A 27,601-nucleotide genomic window follows, 5' to 3' on the forward strand; every position below is an offset into this window, starting at 1 on the left:
ACGAATCAAAGAAATTCAAAAATGAACAAATAATATATGATATTTTTCATTCATTTTTATATTTTAAGATTATTTCTCGATTTTTTCGAATTTTCGTGGATTTATTGTTGTTAGTATTTATTTTTAACTTTTGTAAGTAGGCTATTGGAATTCCATAAATAATTTCGTCGGCTGTGATTGTTTGATAACGACGTGCTTCCCAAAGAAAAGCGCAATTTCCCGCACGCTTCGAGTCAGATCCTCCCACTATCAGCCCTGTTCCTGCTCTCTCACTCCGACGCGAGCTACAGTTTACATAGGGCGTATTGGAATTATAAGAATATAATAAGTTTGGTCATTTCCTTTCTATGTGTCCGGCGGTGAATAGCCTTCTTCTTAATTTTAGGTGGGTATGTATGTATCTATGTATGTATGTATATATATCTTAACTGCTTACTTAATGCCGAAAGTTTTTCTGGGAGAAACTGAGTTGTTTGAAGATTGTAATGTAGCATGTAGGCTACTGTACTGTATTGATTTCAGGATGCGGAATGAGATCAAAACTTTAATGTTAAATAAATGATGCGTTTAAGACAGCCGCCACTTCGAAAGCGAGCGTCAAACTAGCCCTCACTCGGTTTTGTTGTGTGCGCATATACTGCGCTTTACGGTTAAAAGCCGATTTTGGGGTTTCTAGGTAAAAGCAATCTATGGCGAACGCGGTTTCAGTCTGGGGATTGTGAATAAAATAAAATGCATTTAAAAATTAAATATATTTATATAAATTTTATCCAGAAAACTGAAAAAAGAACCTCCATTGCATTACAATTGAAGGCTTTAACACAGACCAAAACAGAAAGATTGACAGTTATGTTGCTAGGCTGTTTTAAAACTGTTATGCAGTTTATATATTTTTACAACACTCTTAGATTTGTAAATGTACAGCCCTTCAAAATAGCCATATATGTATTATAAATTCAAAAACTTCAGGTAAATATTAAAAGAAAACTATATGATTCCACAGTCATTCCACGTTTTAATGAGAGTATCCCACCTCAGTGTGTCATACAAACAATATCAGGTCTGTTTATTGTGGATTCGATGAGGCCAATAACTGTGCCACGTGTTTATTTTATTTATTTATTAAGCACTCTTTAAACAACGGAACGTTGTACCAAGGTTCTCACTACACAATAAAATATCAGAAAATCCACATAACATACAAATTGTCACGGACACACAATCTCAACCCTCTACGTTAAAGTGACCTATTTGTCAGTTATGGTGAACCATAACTGAAATGTGACCTCTGCATTTAACCCATCCAGAGAGTAGTGAACACACGTACACCCGGAGCAGTGGGCAGCTATCACTGCAGAGCCCGGGGAGCAAATGCTTTACAGAGGACATACATCCTCTTAAAGGACATTAGGGTAGGAGCATGTCTAATATGGAGTGGTGGGCTATTCCATTTCTTGTGCACTGCCACTGCAAAGGGCCGATCCTCCCTTAGGCATCTCGTGCAGAACTGGTCTCCCAAACCAGACAATCTCGGTTTTACTTTCATTGAAATTCCAAAAGTTACTTGATCGTGTTCACAGGCAAAGCCTGCTGCATCTGTGTGTCCAGTGACAAATTGGGTGAGTTTTTTGTTTACTAATGAAAGGCGAAAAGTAAAAGTATTAAACTCCAGCAATTTTATTTAAGCTGTTCATAATATTTCCACCTTCATACTCTTGATCCAATGTGACATGTGTGAGAGGCGGTACCACGAATGATGCCTGGACATGTCCAAAGCTAAGCTGAAACGGGCCAGAGCTAAGATATGGAAATGCATTGTGTGCCCTTAAATCTACTGCATTCTATTGTTTTTTTTCAATTAGCATATTTTAAATATTAATTTTTCAATATTGCATATCCACCTTTTCCGTTATGCGAGAAATTACCCAATATGCCCTACGTATGCCCGTAGGGCTAATGCGTTAGACATCCGGTTATGGCGCCCTCCATTGAGACGGTGGATAGTTCAAGTGTGTGTTGTAAGAAAACATTTCCCCTGGTATTTAACCTTGTTTCTTCCTTTGTTAATTATCTAGGCTCACTTGTTATGTTTACTTATGTTGTTTACTGTTGTTACCGCATTAAATATAGTTCGTGTTTTGGAGTTACCTCCTCTTTGGTCTTTGTGCTCCATTACAGTTTTCTTTACTAGCTGTTACAGTATAGGCATTTATTTCCACAGATAAATGTACTGTGTCACTTTTACAGATGTTAAGCATCCAGTCCCAAAACTTCCAGTAGTCAAAACACAAACAAAATGATGAGTAAGACCACAGGAAGAAGAATATATGTGATAACAAATCAATTGTTTTTTTGAGCACCATTAACAGCGTCAGGGATTTGTATACAGCACAGTTTACAGACTACAAATATGTTTTTATTACATGCAATGGTTTTGTAGTAAAAATAGCACAAAAAAAAACTTGAAATGTGCACAAGATACACTGAAGATCAGCATTACACCAGCCTTTGACAGACACAAAGTCATTGAGACAATGACAAACATTTTCTGAAGGTTATAGAACATCATTATGTTATAATGAACAGAGGTAAACCAGGTGACATTTCTGTGTCTCGACAACATGTTTATTGAACAGGCTATATTAATATCTTATAAACTTGAGAACATGAAGATGACGTGGTACCACCTCATTTGGCATTGTTATGACTGAAAAAGAAAACATTTTGATTATTCATCTACGACAGAAAACACAGCACACATCCTTAATTATTTATTTTGTAAATCTATATCAGACTACATTGCCGTTGCATATGTAACAGTTCTGATATTGGGAGACGTTTTACAATCAATCTACTGGTCTGTTCTGTGGTAACAGGAACTTTTTTATAGAAGAGACTGACCAACAAAAATATTATAATAAATAAGTCACTTGGGACCCTTGTACATTAAAAACTCCACAATAAACAATCCTGATATTGTTTGTAGACACACTGAGGTGGGATACTCTCATTTAAAAGTGGAATGAGTCTGTGGATAGTTCGGATAGTTTTCTTTAATATTTATCGGAACTTATAGAAATAAAAGTACATGTAGGCAATTTTGGAGGGCTGTAGTCCTACTTCTAAAAATCCACAATGAAAAAACTTAAAGCTTTCATTTCTCGAGCAACTGAGGTTCTCTTTCAATACCATACATAATACCAATACATACCATGCATAATATTGTCATATTTCATTTTTAAATGTATTAGCATCTTTATTAATTCACTACTGACAGATTGATAGAGAAAGCGCGTTCGTTTTATCCCAAAATATGCTTTTACCGTTATGCGCGCATAACAAAACTGCATGGGGGCTAGTTTGACGTCGTTTTCGATGTCAAAAACGACGGCAGTGGTTTACCCTCATTGAATTGAAAAGGCCCTAAGGCCCCTTTAAACAATATCCTAAAATATGTTTCATTTATTAGATCTTTACAGACATCTTTATGGTGTATTCACCAGCTCATTTTTATATGGCCGTAGGTTATTAGTGTTACTTAGGTTATTGTGGTGTGAGTTGTTAGTAAAACTTTGGCTTCTTGGCTTGAGTGAGATTTTATTTTTGGGTTGTGTGGGAAGGCTAATAAAAAACTAAAAAGTTTAACAGCACCCTAGTGGTCTCTTACATTCTGTTTTTTCCCATGCTTTCCCCCCCACACACACCACAGCACAATTATTTATTTCTACTTATTAGATAAGATTAGCTGATAGGATACCTTTTTTGTTTCCACTCCATATTGACTACTTAATACAAAAACGTTTCACTGTATTTTTGATCAGATAATAAACATAAAAACAAAGTCTGCCTTAATCACAGATGAGTTGGAAGGCTACATAAAAAACAGTACTTTTATTTTAAAAGATATATTTGAAGCTATTGACAGTGACTGCTTTAACCTTTTTGGAGGCTCTTATTCATGATTAATTAATACGATTTATTTTATTTTATTTCCCAAGCAGATCTAATTGCCGATGGTGACATTGGAAAACCATAACTCATGCAAAAATTGTCATAGCTCCGTCATGCCAGTTTTGGTTTTGTGTGTTTTGCTTTCATCTCTGATTCATCAAACAGAGCAGAATGGTAAGTCATTTGGTGTGAACTTTAACAAAACCTAACTGTTTATTTATAACCATGATTAAATAATAAATAATAACCCACTTATTCTTTCAAATTTTGCATTGGCATTTCTAGCGACCTTTGCTAAATAAGCTGTTTTAATAATAAAATGTGTCCACAGGGCATCTTCCTCCTGTTAAAGATATTACAGTGTATGCAGAAGAAAATGGCATATTTAAGACCGGTGTATGGGTGTTGAACGTTGCATGGAGAGATGAATTTGTTGAAAATACTGAATCTGAGAAACTTATGTATGATATAGAGGTTCTTCGCACTGAGAAAATGTTGAGGGTTCATAATGTAAGTGACAGTTGATCTTTTGTTTTTCTATAAGTGCAATATAAGACATATTATTTATACAGTAATTTTGCCATGTAAAATGACTTTGTTAGGAGACAATACAGGTGAAGGCATACCCAACAACCCGCCATCAATGGAATTGGACATCACCTCTACCATTGCAGTGCACCTCCCATTCGGTGAAACTGAGACGCCGAGATCAGCATCAGACTGGCAACTGGTCAGCATTGTACACATACAAAGGTATATTCATCTGAGCCCACTGTACGCATCATATAAACAGGTTACTCAAAATTGAATGCTATTAAAATTGTTCAAACCTTTAAATAACAGGACAAGATCTAAATGCATCAAAAACAACTGTCTATCCACAAGACCAATATTTCCATGTTGGGAGCAGCATCACTTTGTGTTGCATCTTGAAGGCAGAGAAGGTTCCACCGTACAGTTCCTCTATGTTTAAAATTCGCATCAGCAACAGAACCATCATCACAAAACCAGTTCACCTTGACAGCAAACGCAGACAATTAAATTTGGATTGTGATGATGCAGGGACCACTGTTTTCGTAGGGTGTAAGTATATACACATTCTGTTTGACTCAAAATTATTTAGTCAGAAATCAAGATAACTTCTGTTCTGCCTTTAAACAGCATTTCTGCATGTATTGTGGCAATTCCAGTCAAGTGTTTGTTGAACTTCAACAGAAACAAACCTCATAAATGACATAGTCACCCAAAAGCAATGTGAAAGTCTGAGATAGTGAAGACGCATAAAAGTGGTGAAAACAATCAGGCTTATTCCATCAAATAAACATATTCTCCAGTGTTAAACATGAATATGGAACATTTTGTCCCATTTAAATATGCTTCAAATGCATGCAATTAAAAACAAAACAAACGTATTACGAACTAGACATTTTGGAGATACGTTCTGAGAATGAAACAAAAATTACTATTTTACTCAAAGATGTACATAGAATTAGTTAACTGAAAATCATTTTTGAGTGGTCTCTTAATTTTTTCCACAGCTGTTTATTTAAAGTACCAGGAAGAGTTTGTTTTTAAGTTGGGTGTAGGTTGGACTTTTATTAGCATGTTTTGCTTTCATATGGAATAGTCCTTGTATGTGCCTGTATTTGACTGACAGACAAGACAGTACATTCCACATGTTGATCTCAGCATTCTTCAGATTCACTGCTTATGTTTATGAATCGACTTAAAATGTTAATTCCCATGGTTGCCATAGATCCCCCTGATGACCAGAATCTCACGTGTGTCACACGCGATCTCAGCTCTGTGCAATGTTCCTGGAACTGTGGTCGAGAAACTCTACTTGAGGGACTAAGAGGAGAAACAAAGTACACACTTAATGGAAGGTACCCATTTAAATGTGAAATTCATGTAACTCCTTAACGTGTGATGAATTGGCCTTTATGCTAATTGATTTTATTTCTTAGAGACTGTCAGTTTAGTCCGTGTTTCCTTTCTGAAAACACGAAAACCACTTGGACGCTGACTGCTAAAAATCCACTTGGTGTGAAGATAATCCATGATACAGCAGACCCCATTCATAGAGGTCAAGATAAACAAATTTCTAAAACTTTTACATTTATTCATGTAGCAGACGTTTTAACCCAAAGTGCCTTGCGAGTGCATTAACAATTGTATTTTTTGCACAGTATGGTTGAAGGCACCTAAGAACGTACTATCAAATGCTTATGAAAGAAAAGCCACTCTTCGTTGGAGCTGGGAAGAGCAAAAATACAATTCCTTTCCAATGATATGTCAAGTGGAACTCAATGGACACATTTACAATGTTGGTGTCATCAATTAGCTTACTCTAAAATGTATAAGCATTTTATGAGCAAATACCTAAATACAATGCATTTTGAACTATGCAATCGACGGGGCACATATATAAAACCATGTCTTTCATTCTCACAAAGCAAACCTTCAACGGAACGGGACTCAAATCATTCGTCCTTGAAGATCTACGGCCTGTCACCGATTACAGCGCTAAAGTGCATTGTGGTTCTTTTGAGCACTTCTTCATGTGGAGTGAATGGAGTGAAATGACCCACTTCAGAACCAAAGAGGACAGTGAGTACAGTATGCACATTTATTGTTTTTAATAATGTGACAAATCATTTACATGACAGCTTTCAACAATAAAGGTATATGAATACTTATGAAGTGATAATATTTCTTCAGTTCCAGAACCAGTAGATGTTTGGATGCAATATTTAAAAGAAAGTACATATGTTATATGGAAGGTAAGAGCAGTTAGTTGGCACTAAAGCATTTAAAAATACATAAAATTCTAAATATGTCCTTGTTTACTCATTCATGTGTTGTTTCAAACTCATATGACATATGTTCTTCTGTGCATTATTCATTGAATGAGAGAAAAACAAGCAGTATTCTAATAACATGTCAGTATTCTAATAAAATGATTCCCTTTGTTCCTCTGGGGAAAAGTCACATGGGTTGGCAGTGACATGACTAAGTACAGGGCAAGATTTTTTTAATGGACTTTGTGCCAAACAACTAAACATTCCACTTTTATTTAACTAATGCACAGTATAACTATTATTTTAAAGCTTTTAACCCCAGAGCAAAGTCATGGCGTTCTTACGGGCTATGAAGTTACCATCACTGACTCTAAAAACAAGACAAGCAGTATCCACGCAGGACGGAATGCCACATACTACAGTGTCAGCTCTGCATATGAAACTGGAGTTCAAAGGATCTCAGTCTCAGCTAAAAACTCAGCTGGTCTGTCTCCTCCTGCCACCATCATCATCACACGATCTCTTGGTGAAGTCAATAGCACATTTTTAGTTTAAATGTAAATTTATTTCTACCATTTTAATCAACAATATTCTTCACAGGCAGTAGAGTCCATATAGGCCGTATCAATGGCAGTAATGGTGACTTTGATATAGTTTGGTTGGAAAGCTCCAGTTCCACTTGTGGCTATGTTGTTGACTGGTCTCCAACCTACAGTCAGGAACAAGGTGCTGTACAATGGAAGAGGATCCCAGCTGGTCACTTAAGCACAAGGATTGAGTCAAGTTAGTTTGAAATAAAGACTATTGGATTATTTAAAATGGCAATGCTCTAAAACAAGACTTATTATTTAATGAATTGCTTTATAATTCTATGTCAGAGCAAGGATTTTTAAAGCAAGGAGTCAGATATAATGTTTCAGTCTACAGCTGCACTGCTGGAGCTCCACAGCTTCTGCAGAGAGGAGAGGGCTATGCTATAGAGGAAAGTAAGCAAGTCACCATTTCATATCTAACTTGACATTTTAACTCCACCTAGCAAGTTTAACTTGCTCATATTTGTGTCATGTTTGAGTTTGCATCTTATTTTCCATATTATATCTTCTGTCACAGAGCCATTCGAAAAAGTTCGGAATGTCAAAGGTCACCTGAATGGAAGAAATCTTGTGGTCTCCTGGGAAGAAGTGCCCTTAGACAAGCAAGGAGGCTTCATACTGGGTTACAAAGTCAGGATTTTCCATTCTGAATCCAATACATTCATAGAACCGAAGATAATAGAACGTGAGTTCAGTTCCTAACTGACTTTCTTCTTAAAAGAAGAGTACACATTATAGCTAAACTTTGTGTATTTATCTTTTTAGAAACTACTGTTGATTTGGCATTAGATCCTGGGTCCTACATTATCAACGTTTCTGCATTTACATCTGCAGGGGAAGGTGATAATGCCACATTCCACAGAAATATAGAGAAAGACCGTATGTGTAAGGATATTTTCATATTGTTATTGGGTTCATTGATTCTTTGTTTGTTCAGGGACAGTTCACAGTATATGGTAACAGTATTCGTCTAGGTACAGTAGCCCATGCAGAAAACTATAGTTTGTTGTAAATAATTGTCTTATATTTAATTAACATTTATTAATAGCGTTGATTAATATTTCATACTATGTGACCCTCACATTATATGTGACAATATCTCCATATAGTTCTCGAAATGATTCTGGCCACTGTTTCGGGTTCCAGCATAGCAGCTCTTTTGTTTATCCTCATTACATTCCTTTGCTACGGAAGGAGAAAGTGGTAAGATTCTCAAGTTTTTTTTCAGTTTATGAAATATAAAAAAATATTTTTCCGCAGATTTGTATTAAAATGTAACTCCATAAAATCCTTTAGGTTAAAGAAAATGTTGTATCCAGATATACCTAAACCAAAACTTTCTGGGCAATGGGCTAAAAAGGTGAGTCATTGGTGCTTTGCTGCATACAGTACACAGTTTGTTATAATTTTCTAACAGGTAGTAAACAGCCTGATGAATAAGGTGTCAAAGCTAACACATAAATTAAACACACAAACACACAAAAATCTTTAATAAATAATTTTAATTTATTAATGTAATTTTATAAGAGAGACAACCACAAAATTGAAACATATTATTTCAAAAACAAACTAAGTGTGTTACATATGTGTTAAGGTACAAAACATTAAATTTTTGGAGTTAAAAAGGACCAAAAAGTAGTACAATAATTCAAAATATAAATCTCTGTATTATGTTCTTCCGATAGACGATAAAATCAAGTCTCATGCTTGACATTAAACTTTCATCTATTTGTTTTGCAGGGGATTTATTGCTCTGAGATGACTGAAACATTTATGAAGTGTGAAATCCAGGAGGTTCACAGTTTAGAACATCCTGCACTAGATGCAGAAGATGGCATTCCCCTCATCAAATCTAATTCTATATTACTTCCATCTAATAATCTCTACCAGAATAATTCCGATTTCCCAGTTTTTTCATCCTTTAGCCATGTAACCTCTTTTATCCCCTTAGATCCTATTTCATCACAGCCCTTTATTCAAAAGCTTACATCAGCTATTGAAAACCCCACATATAATACAATCTCTCATGAATCAGTTGATAAGTCCATTTTTTCTGAACGCGCACTGGAAATGGACGATTCTTACATTCCGACTCCTATCAATGTTGATAATACTTTTCATGACAAAAACTCAGTATAACAAGACCCATACATCAATGTCCTTAATAGTGTGTTTGTAAACTATATAAACTTGATGTGTATGTGAACTTTGCCAGTATAAACTATGCTGTAAATGTTATGTATAGTATGATATCTCAACACTATTTGTTTTAAATACTGTGATGAAATAAAGCATTTCTATCACATGCTATTTCTTTACTTTTATGTTTTCATAATGCTTTTTACCTAAAACAACTTTCAATATGTAAACCATATTTACAGTATGGAAAAGAATAGCGCAACAGTCCCCCCTGTGGAATAAAACTACTTCAAAGTTTTGTGTTGTAAAACACGTTTACGGGTTTGACCAAGGGCGTTCCTACGTTGAAAGCTCCCTTTTGATTGATTAGCAGAGCAGCCAATTGTATCGCCATATTCACACGAGTTGACCAATGTTTCCAGATGGGGGCGGTAGTTTTAAATTCCCGGTCAATGAGCCGCTGTTTTTGGTTGTTCTATCGAGTATCGTACCGGTTTGTTTGAACACGGATCCCTTAAATAAGCACAGAAGACATTTTTTGTGTTTTTATTTTGAGGTTTTGCTCGACGTTTTAAATGTAGGTTTTAATCGTACAGCTCGTGGCTGCTTAACGCACATCTACCAATAACGGGGTAGGTTGCTAGCGTGCTAGTTTTGTGTGGACTAAGATATTTTGGCAAAACCTTTACTTGCATATCTGTCATCCTCTGTAGTTTCATTTCTATGTAGCTTTCAAAACGTTGACTTCTTTATTATTCGTGCTTTTGATTTTATGGTGTTATTTTGCAATTAGACACGCCTTGTTTCAGTCATCTGCAAATCTCAAGGTTAGCAAGATAACAAAACTCAAGCATCAGCATTGTTAGCCTACAAGCTGAGTTGGTTAGGCGGCGATGTATTAACGTTAGATACCGAAACATGGTTACATGTGGTTACATTTTACGTTCAAATTTAATATAAAGGTATTTTAGTGACGTGTAAAGAAAAATGAGTGTCATCACTTGCAATGGTTCATGACCCAAATCCTCCCTGATTCATGCCAGTATTTTAGTTGTCATTTTAAACCGACATCTATCGTTATGTGTATTTGACAACAACACGATATTGTAATTGTTGCATAAAGCCAGGCATTCTCAACAAATCCTGTCTAGTTTAATATAATGCACGGTTTTGCCTAAATAAACTTTCTATGTGTTTGTGCCCTATGTCTATTTACCGAATGTGCCTATAATAAAGACATATCTGTTTTAGGTGTTAACCGCTTTTATTTAGAAATTTGACTTATCCTTGACATTTGATTAAATAAACAAGCATATCAGTCAATATGAACTACTGTGGACATGTGTTATTTACCCTTTTGCAATGATTCCCTATAGACTATCAACCTTGACTGTGGCCAGCAATGGAGGTTGGCACAGTTGTGCAGGAAGACATGAAATTTCGAGGAACTGAATTTGCTATCAAGGTCGAGCTGGCCGAGCGGTTGCTGATTGTAGAGATTTCCGATGTTGTGACAGCTGACCAATGGAGAGGAGAGTTTGACCCTGCTTGTAAGTGTTTTACAATGTTTAGTGCTCTTGCTTTGAATGTTATTTTCCTCTAAAGTTCCTTTGTGTTTTAGATATTGAAGACTTGACACGAAAAACTGGCAATTTTAAGCAGTTTCCAGTGTTTTGCAGCATGCTGGAGTCTGCCGTCAACAAGGTAGGTCCATAGGGCTTGCAACTCTCCTTAAAGAAATGTTATGGGTCATGGAAGCTTGTCAAGTACATGCCTTTAGCCATTCATTGATTAAACAACAAATTGTTAATGAAAGGTAAATAGCCGTTAAAGTAATTGTCTGCACAAAAAATCGTATTTATTGTCATTGTTTTTTGTTATTGTCACTGTCTTCTGCAGTCTAGTGAGTCAGTGACCCTTGACCTCCTGACCTATTCAGACCTTGAGCTTCTTCGGAACAGAAAGGCTGGTGTCCTTGGCCGACCTCGAGCTCAGCCACAGTCCCCTGCTCTTAGTGCCAAGCGATACCTCATTCTCATCTACACGGTGGAATTTGACAGGTCTGTGTGCTCTGATCACTCATTTTCTCTCAATTACTTTTGCAGAAGAAGTTTGTTTTTAAAGAGTTGTTCGTTCTGTGTAGGATACACTATCCTCTTCCACTTCCATATCTTGGAAAACCTGATCCAGCAGAACTGCAGAAGGAGGTCAGAGCTCTGAGAGCCGAGCTGAAAGCAATGGGAGCGAAAGGAGAACACAAAGTTTCAGACCAAGAGACGCGGAGGCTACGAGCTGAGTAAGTTCTTCTGTCTTTATGTTGCATGTTCAGACCAGACATTGAGTCCATGTAAAGAAATCTGATTTAAGTATCTTGAGCGGCTGTTGTCTTTAAAGAATGTCATACCAAATACTAAGAAAGAATACTTGGATTTATATTCAGTTAGAAACATGCAAAATAGGAGCATTTGAATGTTCTTGGTTGTGCAATATTTGGTATGGTGACAAATCTACATTGCCCCTTTTGAAATGTTAAATGCGACATGTTTCAACCAGATTGGCTTTAGTAAGAGATGAAAAAGAGGCCTTGGCCAAGGCTCTGGACCGTCTACAGATGGTAGGGTCTGGTTCTACCCCTGGAGTTCGTGGGCTCAGAGAGGCTGTACACAGCTTGGAAGAGCAGCTGCTGAAGGAGAGGGCGAAAAATCAGCGTTCGGCAAGCAAGAGGGGCCAGGAACAGCGCCTCCTGCTAGAACAGGTGTGTACAAGCAGGTGATTTTGTGATTGTAAGAAAAACTGATCTAACCACTGGCAATATAATATAACAGTATAATCATATTGTACCATTTTTTTTGTAAGTTGGAGGAACTCAGGGTGTCTGAACGGGCTCTTCGGATACGTGTTAAAAGTCTAACGACTGAGTTGGCTATGTTACGACGTGGGTAAGTTGCCATCTTGTATTTTGTGTGTGTGTGTGTGTTTGCAAAGCTTCATTTGATCCTTTTCCTAAATTTTACAGCCGAGTGACTACAGTCACGTCTAACCACAGCGGGCTCAGAAGTGATGGGGAGGTTCATCGGTCTTTATCGAGAGAGCGCAGTCTGACCCGTTTGGGGGTAAGGGCACGCTCAGGCTCAAGGGAGAGGATGGATGACAGGACCAGGAGGTCAGAGGAGAGAGTTAGGAGAGCAGATTCTTCGGGGTCCCGGAACTGCATCTCAAGAACCTCACCTTCTCCGACAGGTATAGTGACATTCAGAAAAAGAAAGGGGTCCTGGTTTTAAATTAATTTAATAAAAAAAATCTTATATAACAGGATCACGTGCACCTCGGTTTGACCCTACAGCATACATCCATGACAGGCAACGAAGGCAAAAAGAGTCAGATATGAAAAAGTAAGAATTTTTCACTTGTCTTTTTTCCATGTGTATGTTAAGAGCATTCTGCTTTTTTTTTTTTTTTTTTTTGTTTTTTTTTTATTATTGTGTTTTTTTCCCTACAAGCATTGCCCTCTCTGTGAGCAGAAATATTGTTTACGTTGAAAGGTGCGAGTTATTTTTTTGACTTTCGCATGAGTCTGTCTTTAAAGTCATTCATCAGTTAGGAATTTAGCACATCACTGCAATACCTTTGTACCTTTAAGATCTGCATGTTTTTGAGGAATTTTTAACGCAGGATGTAGATTGATGTAAGGAACGAGATTGATTAGGAAATGTATTATTAATTGTGATTATCAATAAAGAATTTATAAATAAGACATTTTAATAACTAATAAGGATTCCATTATAGGAGTCTGATAAGACAGGCTGACTGGTTACATAGATATATATCTGGTAGCATTTTTTTTAGAGGGAGCTGGACTTGTGTGTTGTGTACCATCACTGGGTGCTTTGATTTCCAACAGTCAGAGGAAGACTAGAAGAGACATGTTGGCTTCACCATCTCTGACGGAAAGAGGGCGTTCACGGTCCAGAGAGCCCCCTCAGCTGATGAGAAGAGGAAGTGCTGGAAGGGGAAGAAGTGTGTCTGCGGAGAGCAGGAGGAGTCGATGCTCTTCTGACGGATCTGTAGCTGAGTTTGAAGAGCTTGCTAAGCCACTTAATAGCAGGCAAGTTAATAAAACATTTGACATTTTCTGTGAAATCCACTTACAAGAAGTTACATTATATGTTAATGTACTGATGTAATTGTTGTTTTGCAGAGGAAGGAAACTAGGGTTTAATGGTCCAGCTGTGGTGAGTAGGTTGTTTAGGCATAAAGTTAAAATGATGAATTGGGGAAAAACATGTGTTATAGCATATATTTTCTTTTTAAGACCAGAGGAAGACACTTAAACAAAAAGCCAATGTGTAGCACTCCTGCACAACGGATGAGAGCAGCAGGTATGCTATAATGAATTTTATATTTCTGTATTCTCGTTATATCCAATATTGTATATGAGAAATATCAATAAAAATTAATGCTAGATATTTTTTGTCCCAAAGACACATCTATCGACACAGGTGCTGACCTGTCAGAGATCGATGCTCGACTGCAGGCCCTGCAGGACTACATGCGTGACCTTGATACAGGTCACTAGTTCTCCCAATGGATGTCTAGGTATTTTGCACAAGCTAAAACGGAATAAGATGGACAATCATTACAGCACAATTCAAACACTTTGTACAGATGTTTTTGTAGTATTTTACTTTAATCAAACAGATTATGCTCTAATGCCAATTTTTTCTTTATTCCTAATGTAACTTTTGACTTATAACATGCAGTGACATTGGCTATGAAGACGAAGTTCTTTAGACTGTTGCCATATCAGACTTGAAGTAAACCAGAAGTGTCCAAAAGCATGACCTCAGGATATACTTTTGTTTCTTTTATGCATTCCTGTGTACATTTATGAATTCGTGTTTGTTGACTGTTGCCATGTGTACTTTTTTTAAATGATTATTGTTTGTTTTGTCTGCTGTAGCTCATTCTCAGTTTTGTGATATTCTGAAAAACAAGGTTTTTATATATAAAAGAATTTTGCTCTTCATGCCTTTTCTTGATTACAATTTCAACTTCTGGAATATCTCATAGTCGACATATCTGAATATGATATGCCTGAACATGATTAATTTATTTAACGATTTGTTATTGTTGTTTGTTAACTTCTATCACATAATTTCTGTAGCAAAATGTGACACCAAGACTACCAAACTGTGATCAAATGTTTCTTAACACACTGTAAGGTTGTTTGGATAAAGAGTTCTGCCAAATGCATAAGAGTACATGAGTATATAATTATTTAATTTGCAAGTCAGTCTTTTTGTACGATAACATTTTAACAATGAAAGTAGAAAGACTAGATAATTAATTAAGAAATTTGGTAACATGTCAATTATGATTTTAGATTAACAAATGCGCCTGGGTAGAATTAAAAGCATTTCAATATTGAAGTGCTTTAACCAGAAAAACGTCTAGAGAAATCACATTTTCTTACTACATGCAGGAACCCTGGTATCCTTTGGGTGGCGCTTTAAGTCCAATTAAAGAGGCACGTTTAAAGCTCTGTCGCTTTAATGAAAGTGGGCGGGGCCAACGCGTTGCGTGCTTTTAACACAAGGCTATATCTGAAAATAGCGGAGCACAGAGCAAAGGTTACGCTTAACTCTATCGCGGAAAGACGTAAGCAGTGTTGTTTATAAATCATTGCGATCGGTTTTATTGTTATATTTTTTCGACAAAAACGATGTGGTCACGCCACGGCAACAAAGAGAGTTACGTTAATGGTGGCTCATACCAATATTGTTTTGACTCCGCTAGGTGCGTCGATACCCCGCGTCAGACAGTGAAGCATTTGGGTTGGCACTAATCTGGACAGTCCCGATGATTTTATAGCTCGAAAGCGTGATGACTAAAACGCCCGATACCCCAGCACCCAGCCCGGGTATGGGTGATATACAACACAACAACCCCGAGGAACCCGTAGAGCAGCTCCCCAGACGCGTGCCTGTGCCTGAACTGGTGGTAACGTGTGAGCCCTGTGTATTAACACAGCGCGATCAAAGCCCACAGGGACCCACAACGGGCCCTCGTCATCCCGACGAAGAGTCCATCTGTTCGGACAGCGGGCTCAGCGGCTCTCCCGCTTCGTCTCTTGAGCTGCGGAAGCTCTCCAGCGCGTCCTCAGCCGGCCTTTCGCCTGCTTCATCTTTCGAGGAATGTGAGGAGGATTTGATGGGTTACGGCGACTGTAGACCCCAGACACTGACGCGGGACGGTGGACTGTTTCCAGGTGAACCTATCACGGTAAGAATGAAATGTCTAGTGTTTGACAAGTTTGCATTTTTGTGTGCACGTATGTTGTAAACTGATTTCTGTGTACCACATTAATTGTTCCTATATTGTTCATATGTTTGAATTTGGATGTCCTTAGTACTGTGGCTATACCGTGGTGGAGTGATCTCTACTGAAAAACACAATATAAATTCTAATTGTTTACTTTATATGTACCATTATGAACCATCAGCTGTTTCCTATCAAAATCATGACAAAAGTTGATCGTGTATCCTTGTATGTTTGGGCCAAGTGCCAATAAAGTTGATAGGTGTTTTAGTGGTTCCCATCTGCCATCTCACCAATAGTACCCAACACATTACCCACTTATACAGCTCCTGTTATAACCATTAAATCCATTACAATTTATGTGATGCTCTCTGTATATACTGTTTTTTTTCTATTTTCTCCTAAAGCGAATGTAGTATGCTGCGAGCAATACAAAATATGCTGTTGTTGCGTAACATCTCATGATAACTGATTAACATTGATGAATCTTTGTCACATTGTTGTACTTTCGAGTCATCTAGATAGGGGATAGTATTTCTCAAAATTTTTCACTGGTTGTGATTATACTCTTGTACACTAATGTTTTTTGAGAAGTTAAGCAACTGCTATTTATCTTTATGATTCCATAATGACTAATGTAAACACTGTAAATTTCCATTATACAAAGAATACAAGAACTATGCTTTATAGAATCACAAATATAAGATATTGGAACTATAAAGCTTTATGTACAAATCTTCTCAATTACTTCTGTTGCTGAAGATGTTGAATGGAATGAGAAATGGATCATGCTAAGTTAAAGTTCTGTTGCTGAACTTTCAAGGTCACGGATGAACCTCCAGCCCTGTGTGGGAGGGACTTTTTTCAGTCATTTCTTGTCTGACTGGTTTCCCATTGTCCACAAGTGAGCATTTTAGCACAGAGGGCAAAGAGAACTGAGGTGGATTTGGGTTTTGCTGAATAATTTACCTCGTAGTTTCACTGTAACTTTGATTGTAGTTTGCGAAACTCCCATTGTTAGATTAACACAGATATTGTTGATATGTTACAATGGCCATAAAGGTTCTTATACAAGGCTGTCCTGTCACTAAATATCATGGGGCTTGGGACAAACTATTTGTGTGGACTCCTTTCCTAAGCCCAATGAGTAGGTAAACCTGGAAAATTTTCCTGGTTTTCCAACCCCTGATGATGTTCGTTGTATTCCTTCCAGTGGATTGAACGTCTTTCATGACACAGTTTTTATATTGTGTATGATTAGACATGTAGACAGCCAAGTTAGTTTGGAAGGTGTGGAGGTGAGCAGCAGAAATGCTTTGAAAAAGGGCTCAAATAGAATTGTCAAGAATGTTGACGTCATCAATTTAAAGAGATGTTTCACCCAAAAATTTTAAAAATTCATCCTTGACATCATTCCAAACCTGTATGCCTTTCTTCTGCAAAACCAAAAAGCTCTTTCGATAAACGTTGGCAAGCAACCAAACAACACTTTTTGACTTCCTTTATATAGACACAAAACCACTTAGGCATTTTTCTAAATATCATCTTTTGTGTTCCACAGAAGAAAGAGTCCGGTTTTGATTGACAAAGGGTGAACAAATAATGACAGATTTTTTTTTATTTGTGGTTGAGGGATCTCTCTACCGGCTCTTAAAATTTTTTTTCACCAAGCAAAATATGCTCCTTGTAAATGTTTTCTTAACTTCCATCTAAGATTAGCTGTTTCTTAAGCGCAGCCTCTTGGTGTTGTTGCACGACGACTTTAAGTCTGAGATTGTCGTCAATGATTTGCCACATAAGGAAAAACTTGACCTATGGTTAATAGAGGAGAGGGAGTTGCCCGTAATAATCAGAGGTTGAGAGAATGCACTCAATGCCCTAGTGCGCTTTAATGTTAGAGAACTCCACCAACCACGTCATCCCACGTACAGATTCAGTGTGTCTTGAGCAGTTTGCAGTTTATTTTTCTCTTATATCTCCCAGACTGATCTGTGGAAGAAGTCAAAGACTATGGTGAACTGGTCAGTGCCAGTGAGAAAACGCTCGCCATGGGTGCAGGTGGTCGGCCATGCAGGTTTGTTTATTCATCGCTTTTTTATTATTTTGGCAGCCCTTTTCACTTTTTTAAGGTTAACTATATTTTAGTGCTGCTTTTCCATTTTTATCTGTCTGTTTATGATTAAGAAGAATACTTGTACTTGGAACAACCCTAAAAGCAAAGATTTTGTATTATGTTGGCAGTGTGTATTGCATAAAGCTAATGATTCTATTCTAGTTGTTTTATTGCTGTTTGGTAAGTCCCCTTCATGTGACTCAGCACGATTTTGTTTGCCAATAGGAAACTTTCAGACAGACAGTGATGGACGACTGCTGAAGAAGTACTGCGAATGCGAGAAGCTGTGTTTTCTGCAGCTCATGAGCGATCCGCTGCGGACCTTCGTTCCTGCCTATTACGGCGTGACTCAGCGCGACGAGCAGGATTACAACCTCATGGAGGACCTGCTTGCTGATTTTGACTCTCCCTGCATCATGGACTGCAAAATGGGAAGCCGGTGAGGAACAACATGACGTTTGGGAATTGTCAGGCTTGTACTGAACTTTAATGCAGCACCTGATTCTATACGTTTCTGGTTGGTCCAGGGGTGTTCCATTTTACTGAAAAGTGCATTACATGATAGTGTCTGGAGTTTAACAAACGTTTTAAAATCACTGGTAGAGGACAGCTCTATTTATATTTCAACAATGCCATTCCTGTTATACCAGTTCTCACAGAAAAATTATGTAAGGTTTTCATAGCAAACATCTAGCCCTTTTGTAATGTTTTACAGGACATACCTGGAGGAGGAATTAAAGAAGGCCAGGGAATGTCCTCAGCCACGCAAGGACATGTATGAAAAAATGATAGCCATTGACCCACAAGCCCCAACTGCTGAAGAGCAGGCACAACAGGCAGTCCTCAAAACCAGATACATGCAGTGGAGAGAAACTCTGAGCTCAACGGTCACGCTGGGCTTTCGCATTGATGGTATCAAGGTAAAAGATGTCAATGTATGCATTAGGATTCCCTATTAATAAATGCCTCAAGCCAACATAGTAATTGCTAAGGTTTAATAGTACGTAGTTCCTGACAAGTAACTGATACAATTTATATCTGATGGTTTGTTGTGCGAGTGTAGTGATGTCTAAATATTGTTTCTGTCTTTAGAAAATGGACGGCACTTGTAACACCAACTTTAAGAGAACAAAGTACAAAGATGAGGTGATCCAGGCCCTGGAGGACTTTGTGGACAATAATATGCAAATCTTGGTATGAATTTATGTTAAAGCTATGCTAAATTTTTAAATACAGACTCTTTTGTTGCTAGTATAAAATTCCAAAACTAACAAAGAACATAACAGTTATTCAAATGCACAAAAGCTGGCAAGTATGAGAGCTATTATGTTATAGATATTGTCATTATTAATGATAATATGATCATAATCAATATAAATGTTTTATAGATCTTTCTATCGGAAACAGTCTGAAAATGTTTTTTTTTTATTTGTAAAGTATTATATTAGCAAGCTAATTGTTTCCTCCCTTCTGTTCACAGAAAAACTACCAACAACGGTTGAAGGAACTGCGGATCGTCTTAGAAAACTCAGATTTCTTCAAAGCACATGAGGTGAGATTAATCTCCCTTCTGCTGAATGATCAAATTCCACTTTGTTCTTCATCAACAATGCTCTTATGTTGAAATAACAGGGAATAAACACAGATGTTTTTTTAACAGGTGGTGGGCAGCTCCTTATTATTTGTCCATGACCAGACCGGAAAGGCTGGAATCTGGATGATAGATTTTGGAAAGACTATGCCAATGAAATCTCCTCTCAGCCTGAACCATCGCAGCCCCTGGGTGGAGGGCAACAGAGAAGATGGGTACCTCTGGGGCCTGGACAGTTTTATTGACATTTTGACCAACATGCTCCCAGAGAAATGAAGGGCATCATGGATATAATCTTCAAAATTGATGTTTCTGCATCTCATTTTTGGAGACCACATCGGTGATGAAAGGTAGGAGAGAAAGTCCAGACGAAATGCACAGAATGACAAGAACGTGTATAACAAGTCCCACTGAGGATTATCTAAACCTGTGAATAAATGTTGTGTTCCCTTTACTAAATACTTGTTTTCACTACTTTAGACTTTTATTTTTGCTGTGTGTAACACTGTAAATAGGTTTTATTTAAGACTCTCAAAGCGATGTGCTTTTATGTGTCATGGTTCGATGAGTAAATGATTTACGTAATTTTATAAACATTAGCCATGCACATGAAAATCATCGAAGTTATTTTGACGGGTATATTGACTGAAAATCTGGATGGTCTTACTTGTGATAGTTGCCAGGCATTTACCCTACATTTAATTTTAATTTTGTGACCAAATGATTTGTCAATGATGAGAGTGAACTAAGACTGAAGCGTTTACACTCACTACTAATAGCCCAATAATCTGTAGCTGAATCAAAACAAATATTCATTTGAAGAACAAACACATCTCATGCTCTCACACTAATGTAAATATTTAATGTTTTGAGACTGTTTGTCTGTGAATTTCCTCAAACACTGTTTGAATCCACACTGCACAGGGAGTTAAACTGATGTTATGCTTCACATTCCTAAATTGTGGGATTTGCATGCAAGCATGACCTGCTCAAGGTACTGTATAAAAATTGCCAATTCTTTAAACTGGTGCACAGCTGGTTGATGACAATTTAAATGTGACTGTGGAAATGACACATTTCACATCAGAATGATATTCAGTTATTGAGCCAGTACTTGTGTGTACAAAAAAGTGGCACAGTTAATTCTCACTGTATTGATGTTTTGTACTGTATATTAATTGTGTTTATATTAATTGCATTATGTTGGGAGCATTGTCTTTTTGGCTTGTTTTGAAGTTCTGGGAACTGGATCGCTGATTATTAGTGCTGGATTTTTTTGTAGAGGTATAACTGACTGTCAGCACAATAAACATGAACAATTTTTTAACATGCAATGTGTTTTTTTGTTTTTTTAATGACATACAGGAATTAGTATCTCAAGTTGATTCTTGCTCTGCCCTGTTCGCTAACAGTGAAAAATGTGATGTTGCTTTATAATGCGGTAAATTTATTTGCAATTACCATTTGATTATTGTACCGTATAAAGGATTAATTTGAAGTATTTTATTTTTGATTTGGACAATGGGAATGAGGAATAGGAAACACTTAACAATAAGGTTGTATTTCGTATTTGCATTTATTAAATTATTTAGCTAACATGAACAATAAGCAGTATAGTTGTTCAGCATTTATTCATCTTTATGTTAGTTCATTGTGCATTAAAATTCTAGTGTATGAAATTTAGCGAGTGGAGAGGTTGCGAGTTCACTCCCCTTCCTGTATGGCTGACACAGAACAAAGCAGTTTGTTCGTTTAAGGCTACTGTAGACACAACATGGCGAATTCCATGTAAGGCAATATAGAATCCATGTAGATAGAAATACCTCATTGTTAGGTAATAAAAACATAACTCTTCTTTATGTACACTGTAAAACTTTGCTGTAGTTTTACAGCAGGTTTGCCAGTTCCTTACTGTAGATTTAATTTACAAATTTATTGTGTTTTAACATAAACTTACCTAGTTCTTATATTTTATATAATAAACGAGACTAAATATCTTCGGTCAATTTTCTTATATAAATGTATTGTAATTTAAGAAGTTAAAATATTTTTTATGAAAAACAAGACAAAAATGCATTGAAGTAATGTCATTTTTTGCAGTGTTGCTGTGCTAATGCCGGTTATAATTCTGTGTATTAATTTTGATAAAAGAAAAGTTTAATTCAAATGGAAAACTGTACTAATAGGGGAAGTAGTATTAGACCGTAATTCAATATACAGTAAGAGACTGGCAAACCTGCTATAAACCTACGGCAAAGTTTTACAGTTTAGGTTCTTTATATACCTCTGAAGACATAGAAATGCAACATAGTAGCCATAACTGTCAATGTATCCTACAAGACAGTTTCACAAAGCACCTTCAAGTAATGTTTTAGCTACACCTTTTACACAAGTGTTAATATTATATTTTTAAGTTCTTTAACTTATTGCGAGGCACACAACAGCATTATGTTCCCTGGAGCAAACAAGCACAGCGCTAACAACAGCCACCAGACCAGACGACACAATCCCATCCTCTGTTCATTCAGCTGCTGTGGAGCCCACAAAGATCATCCTCAGCTCTCTCTCTCCGCCTGCTCTGGCGAATTGGAGCTGTCTGTACCATCATTTGGATCACTCCACAAATGCGTTGAACACATGAGGATGGAGTCTTCATCTTGCATACTGTCTTTTTCTTATTAAGAACCGGTTAAGGAGAGAATCGTGTCCAAGATGTCTGCGTCGTTCTGGGACCTGAATTACACAATGTGTACAAGTCCTCCAAGGACTCCACCTATACAATTTGCCAGTCCTGATTTCAGGTACACCCGCAGTATAAGGTGAGATGTAAGCATATTACCTATAATAACTTAACTTTATAACAAATTAACTTTTTCTCTTTTATCAGTTTTTATGATCAGTCACTATGTAGTTCACCCATTCAAGACAACCATAACAACTTAGACTGGACTTCAAATGAGCAAGTAGAATTCACAAGATTAAACCCCTCAAGAACAAGAGACAGTACAGGTCTGAAGGCAAGCTTTGGTTTTCTGTCAGTGATATGACACAATATGTTGATAAATACATGACAGCTTTAATCTTTTTTTTATAAAAGGAGAATGGCATATGGTTACAGCCACACGCTCGCAACTTGGCAGCGAAAGAAGAGGCCCGAGGGAAAATCTGCAGTCTCGAGGGAACTTATCTTACAACAGTTTGCCAAGAGTGAGTTAGTGTTCTATGATTTTTAAGAGAATAACAGTTACTTATGCATATGAATGGTATTTACGTATATTGTACATTTATATTCTGGACACTGCCTATGAAAACTCAGCTCAAGTCATTTTTTGTGATTCACTGCTTTCTACATAAAATCATACATATTGTCAAAATATGACCTTGATATCTTGACTGAATAAGGTTATGTCAGAGATTCAAATGAATGTTTAGGAAGCCAATTTCAGTTTTTGTGCGAAACAATAAAACATAATTTAAATAAAACCATTAATTTCAGTATTATAAATAAAATGTGCATCCAGCATCTTGAAATCTGTCATATTATTTTTAAGTTCAGATACATATTTATAAACATACATATACATGTATATGGATACATGCATGTATAAACATGCATTATCTATTTTTCTCATTTTCAGCTGTAACTACATTAGTCAGATGTCACAGTGTCACATTTTTGTCTCCTATAGGCACATTTTCTCCAGCCAAATAGAGAAAGTGCATTTTCACCCTACACCAAGGACATTTGGTTAGATGCCCAAAACATTGTTGCGTCTCCTAGGAGCAGTCCTAAACTGCAGCCACGGACACAATCTGGATTCTACAGTCCAAAAACCCCACGCTCCAAACACTGTGATGCCACACAATCCACAAAAAAGGCTTCTTCAACAAGCAGCATGAAAGAATTCAATGCTCACACGTTGCCCCTTCCATGCTCCAAGACGGGTCTTCTTAAATTTAGGTAAGCTGTGTAAAAATGATACAAGAGGAACAACAGTACAACTAGGTAAATGAACGTACATTTGATTTAATTCCAGGGAATATTTGGAAAAATAAAATGTTTATTTCAAATGCACTGTAAATCTTTTTGGATGCAAGTATATGTGTATTCTAGTATGAATGGACTCTCAGTATTCTTGTGCCTCAGTATCTGCACTATTAATACAAAGACCCCTCCTGCCTCTGGGATCCCACGGGGAGGGGTGGGATAGTTATTAAAAAGTAGGACATTCTCAACACTGCCATTGACCAGCACTTTCCAGTCAGTCAGTGTCTGTAACTGATGCTCTGGTTACTTACATTTCTAGAAATGCCACAGAAAAGGGATCCTTACAATTGAAAAAAGGCATGGATTTTCTGAAATGGAATGAAAACATGGGTCTATTTTTGTGTCCGCAGTGTGCATCTTTTTGCAACGCGTGCACTGCTTATTTATTAATTTGTTTGTGCGTGTCTACATTATGTGTGTGTCTATGGTTTTTGTGTTTTGTTTCTATTAGCAAGCTGCAAAAGGTTAAAACATCTGTGGTGGAAATGCCTCCTTTGATGAGAGCTGTCATATCTCAATCTTCACCGAACTCAAATCAAACCAGCAAGAACCATGTCAGCCAACAGCCAGGAGAGGATCATCACGCCAATCTACAGGAGCCCAATATAAAACATTTGGGAAATGATCCATTTGTGTGGAGTCACAGTCAACCATCATCACCCGGTCGATATCAGGATTTATTGTCTCCCAAGGATCATCTTTCTATTAACACCCATCTGTTCCCTGAACGCCAGTCTGCAGCGCTTAGTAAAAATGTGCTAAAGGCGAGTCAGGAGAGATTTAGCATGAGTGTTGACAGTGGCATAAAACCCTCTCAGGGTGACCCCGACCAGCCCGAGCCCTGCCAACCTCACGCCAGCTTAAACCTACCAGACTGCAGCCAAAAAGAAATTTTATCACAACATCAAGAACATAGTGGTGTCAGAAACGGCTACAAAAATGTAAGGTGAGCAGTTGCCAAAAACAACAATTTTGTACACATTTTACACAATGCATTCAAATGTTATCGTAAAAATCCAGAAAAATATAAATATCTTTCTGTTTATTCCATTATTCAGTAATGGGTATAAAAGTGTGTTGCTGTGCTAATTTTTTAGTAAGATGGACACAAATTCAAAGAATGTTTTTGGTCAGCCTCGAATCATTGCATCACTGCGAGCGGTGTGTTCCCCGCGGCCTGTTCGCAAGAGTACAGTGCTGGAAGACTTGAAAAAACTCATTGTGATGGATGACACTGAGGATGACCCCCGAGATGGTTCAGTATGTTTTCAATTTACTCTCGTCAGTAAACATCCTGACAGACTAGGACAATAATGTGGAAAAATCAGTATTGTTTTGCTTAGAATTGGTGGGCAGTGTTGCTATCATGGAGTGTTGTGTTGACTGTCTCTTTCTAGTCACCACTTCAACAAAAAGAGGCGGAGCTTTGCGTCAGTCCTTTGTCATCCAGTCATGCTAACCCATCGTACCCAGAGTCTCCAGCCCTCACACGCAGCCATCCCTCCATGCAAACTTCTCCCACAGGCAAGCGTTATTTGTGTCTTTTCTGGTGCGTTAAATGAATAGCTTACACCAAAATGTTAACATTTGACGTATATATCTTTTATGCATAAACACATAAACATTGTAATTTTATATTCTGGCCATGGAATAAATATTTCATCAGCTAGCATTAAATGGGTAAAGGACGTTTACTAGTTGTTTTTATAACTAGAATGCTGGCCAATGCCTGAGCAGGCTGAAACAGACAAGTGGGAAAGAGACCAAGACCATTATTCTGAACTCATGCCTCTGCCAAATACTGCCTGTCATCTTGACTGGGATTGTCTCGTTCAAGCAGCCCAAGACTATGAGAGTAAGTAAAGAAGCAAAGGTTGTTCATGCATAATCTAGCACATACGCCACACTTACAAATGTATGTTTTTCATTGCAATAGATGGACATGATCCATTTGACAACCAGTCTCTAAAAAAATTTGTTTTATCTTAATTTTATGAACATATGAGCTGTTATATAATTAAAAACTAAATTGCTTTAGTGAAATCTCTATATAAATTAAATGTTTTAGATTTTGCAGTTTAATGCAGTGAGACACTCAAATTTGTGTACAGTAATATTTGGGTCCACCGTATATTTTTTACAGCTCAAAGGATGGCAACCCTTCTGTCAGAAATGAGTCCTCTATCAAGCAGGCCAGAAACACCATCCCAAGGGACTTACAAGTCCCATCATTCCAATGCTTATTACACTGGAGTAGATGCAGAGTAAGCTGAACATTTGTTTTTCTGTCAATCGTTGTCATGTGATGCAAGATGGTTGTGCTTCTTTAAGTTAAGAGAAAATTCCTGTTATAGTTAATTCTAAATCACATTACATAATTGTCATGTAAGTAAGTCCTTTTATTAATAATGCACTTGATATTTTATCGGATATTTTAAACAGTGATGTTTTCATTGACTTTCCCGACCAACTGTCTCACCTGGAAGCGATGCTTAAGAGACTTGGCAGTGATCTACTGAAGGTGAGATTAATTTCGCAGTTAAAAAATTAGAATGTCCGCTTATAGAGGACAAGCTTGCTCATGTTATCTGACAGAGGAAATGTTTTTTATTATCACGTGTCCTTCTGTCCTCAGGAGAAGAGGGACAAGGTGGCTCTGCTGGCAGAAGTGTTAAAGCTTCGTATTAGCAACCAGCATCTGAGAGAGAAGTCCCTCTGTGCGGTTGAACAACTACACCAAATCAGCAACATTTTAAATGCAACACCTGGAGGGGACGAGTAATCCCGAGCTAGAGGAATTCAAGACTACAAATCCGAATATGTAAATGCATGCAGTGTAATTGTGTGGTCACAACAAACAACTTTTAATCAAGATTAAAGAAGAGCATAGCATGTACAAACCGGAACAGGGTTGGCAACTCTGTTTGAAAACATTTTTCTTATTGAATAATTAAGACTAAAAAAATTATATAAAACATTATAATAAATATAGAGACATACCTACTTAACAATATTCTTGTATTATTAATAATAAAAGTATTTTTTATCAAAAAATGTAACTTCACAATGAAACTTCGGGAAATGTGTATGATGAATGAATGATAAAAACGGTATTAAAAACACTAAAAATATCAATATGTTCTGTGATAATTACAGTAGAACAATATAAAAACTGTAAAAACACAATAAATTAGTAATTGTAGAATGCTGTATAAAACGACTGGATTAATTGTGTCACAAAAATCACAACAGTTATTTTTATAAATTAAACTATATAGAACAAATTTCCCGGAAATTACTTATGGGCTATGAACATTGATAACTATTGCTAACAAAAAATATAAAACGCTTTTTTTGGGGGTGAAGTAACTAAATTAATTGTGAAGGCCGTCGTTTGATACCACAATACAGGTCTCTGTGAGCTAGTAACCTGTGTAGTGGACTGGGGTCGGCTACCTCCATTTCTGCGCCCTGTACTGAAACACGCACATTTCGGTTGTTTTGACAGCTGAACTTCCAAGCTTTCAAGCTAAAAACAAAAAAAAGAGAGATTTGTATAATATTACACTACATCACAGCCTATGAATGGTTTGTAGAACATAGAGTTTCTACCAGTAAAGTCGTTTCTCCTGCTTGGGCATGACATGCCATAGATTGGCTAAGTCTTTGGTGACTGTGGTGGAAGGTGTTCCAGGATGGGATCTGTTCCAAAACAATGTCAACACTTACAGTTAATTTTTCCCTTTTTCAGTTTGGCGTGGGACTATTTTTGCAGCTCTTAATGGTAAAAACGACTCATTACATTAAACATTGAAAAATAAAAAAAGGTCTTATCAATGGTACCTGTATTATTACAGTAAATTAGATAAAATGCACACCTGAGATACACTTTTCTGTTCATCCGGCAGAACATGATAAATCCATTCACACATTTCTTCTTGGAGCTCTGGGCTTGGGTTTCAACACGCCTTCTTCCTTCAGTGCGTCTGTGAGCATGTGCTTTCTTTTCTTTCTTCAAAGGAACAAATTGTTCTGGGGTTGAGTTCG

The 27,601-nt window shown here is 37.1% G+C and overlaps 4 protein-coding genes across 11 annotated transcripts; all 4 read left to right on the forward strand.

Annotated features, from left to right (window-relative positions):
• The first annotated feature begins 230 nt into the window (after window positions 1-230).
• lifrb (LIF receptor subunit alpha b) lies at window positions 231-9,662 on the forward strand. Its single transcript, XM_079486343.1, has 18 exons — window positions 231-385; window positions 4,002-4,125; window positions 4,283-4,461; window positions 4,554-4,704; window positions 4,795-5,034; window positions 5,708-5,837; window positions 5,919-6,037; window positions 6,141-6,277; window positions 6,408-6,561; window positions 6,673-6,734; window positions 7,062-7,278; window positions 7,353-7,535; window positions 7,631-7,738; window positions 7,863-8,030; window positions 8,111-8,230; window positions 8,455-8,548; window positions 8,642-8,705; window positions 9,086-9,662. Exons 2-18 carry the CDS (start codon window positions 4,014-4,016, stop codon window positions 9,482-9,484), a joined length of 2,637 nt encoding a protein of 878 aa, XP_079342469.1. The 5' UTR covers window positions 231-385; window positions 4,002-4,013; the 3' UTR covers window positions 9,485-9,662.
• Window positions 9,663-9,908: 246 nt separating this feature from the next.
• On the forward strand, window positions 9,909-14,753 carry ccdc61 (coiled-coil domain containing 61). 7 transcript variants are annotated; one of them, XM_079486044.1, is made up of 15 exons: window positions 9,918-10,116; window positions 10,861-11,034; window positions 11,106-11,188; window positions 11,384-11,544; window positions 11,628-11,780; window positions 12,038-12,239; window positions 12,341-12,423; window positions 12,501-12,724; window positions 12,798-12,876; window positions 12,985-13,026; window positions 13,386-13,589; window positions 13,683-13,716; window positions 13,797-13,863; window positions 13,966-14,080; window positions 14,245-14,736. In XM_079486044.1, the coding sequence occupies exons 2-14, from the start codon at window positions 10,887-10,889 to the stop codon at window positions 14,058-14,060; spliced, it is 1,575 nt and encodes a 524-aa protein (XP_079342170.1). In that variant the 5' UTR covers window positions 9,918-10,116; window positions 10,861-10,886; the 3' UTR covers window positions 14,061-14,080; window positions 14,245-14,736. The 7 variants fall into 7 exon arrangements, with proteins under 7 accessions (XP_079342173.1, XP_079342170.1, XP_079342169.1 ...); XM_079486043.1 differs by having other exon boundaries at window positions 13,966-14,740; XM_079486046.1 differs by lacking the exon at window positions 12,985-13,026 and having other exon boundaries at window positions 14,245-14,738.
• Window positions 14,754-14,920: 167 nt separating this feature from the next.
• On the forward strand, window positions 14,921-21,188 carry itpkca (inositol-trisphosphate 3-kinase Ca). 2 transcript variants are annotated; one of them, XM_079486037.1, is made up of 8 exons: window positions 15,036-15,142; window positions 15,281-15,766; window positions 17,786-17,876; window positions 18,141-18,354; window positions 18,631-18,835; window positions 19,008-19,109; window positions 19,396-19,467; window positions 19,576-21,188. In XM_079486037.1, the coding sequence occupies exons 2-8, from the start codon at window positions 15,368-15,370 to the stop codon at window positions 19,780-19,782; spliced, it is 1,290 nt and encodes a 429-aa protein (XP_079342163.1). In that variant the 5' UTR covers window positions 15,036-15,142; window positions 15,281-15,367; the 3' UTR covers window positions 19,783-21,188. The 2 variants fall into 2 exon arrangements, with proteins under 2 accessions (XP_079342162.1, XP_079342163.1); XM_079486036.1 differs by having other exon boundaries at window positions 14,921-15,766.
• Window positions 21,189-22,218: 1,030 nt separating this feature from the next.
• LOC306911570 (uncharacterized protein) lies at window positions 22,219-26,765 on the forward strand (the record flags this gene model as incomplete). The annotated part of the gene is made up of 10 exons (XM_079487039.1): window positions 22,219-22,307; window positions 22,394-22,469; window positions 23,196-23,467; window positions 24,006-24,500; window positions 24,652-24,814; window positions 24,952-25,078; window positions 25,269-25,409; window positions 25,698-25,818; window positions 25,997-26,075; window positions 26,190-26,765. 10 exons carry the CDS (start codon window positions 22,219-22,221, stop codon window positions 26,334-26,336), a joined length of 1,710 nt encoding a protein of 569 aa, XP_079343165.1. The 3' UTR covers window positions 26,337-26,765.
• Between the last annotated feature and the right edge of the window lie 836 nt (window positions 26,766-27,601).

Source organism: Barbatula barbatula (genome assembly GCF_947034865.1).
Source record: "Barbatula barbatula genome assembly, chromosome: 22".
NCBI classification, from domain to species: Eukaryota; Metazoa; Chordata; class Actinopteri; order Cypriniformes; family Nemacheilidae; genus Barbatula; species Barbatula barbatula.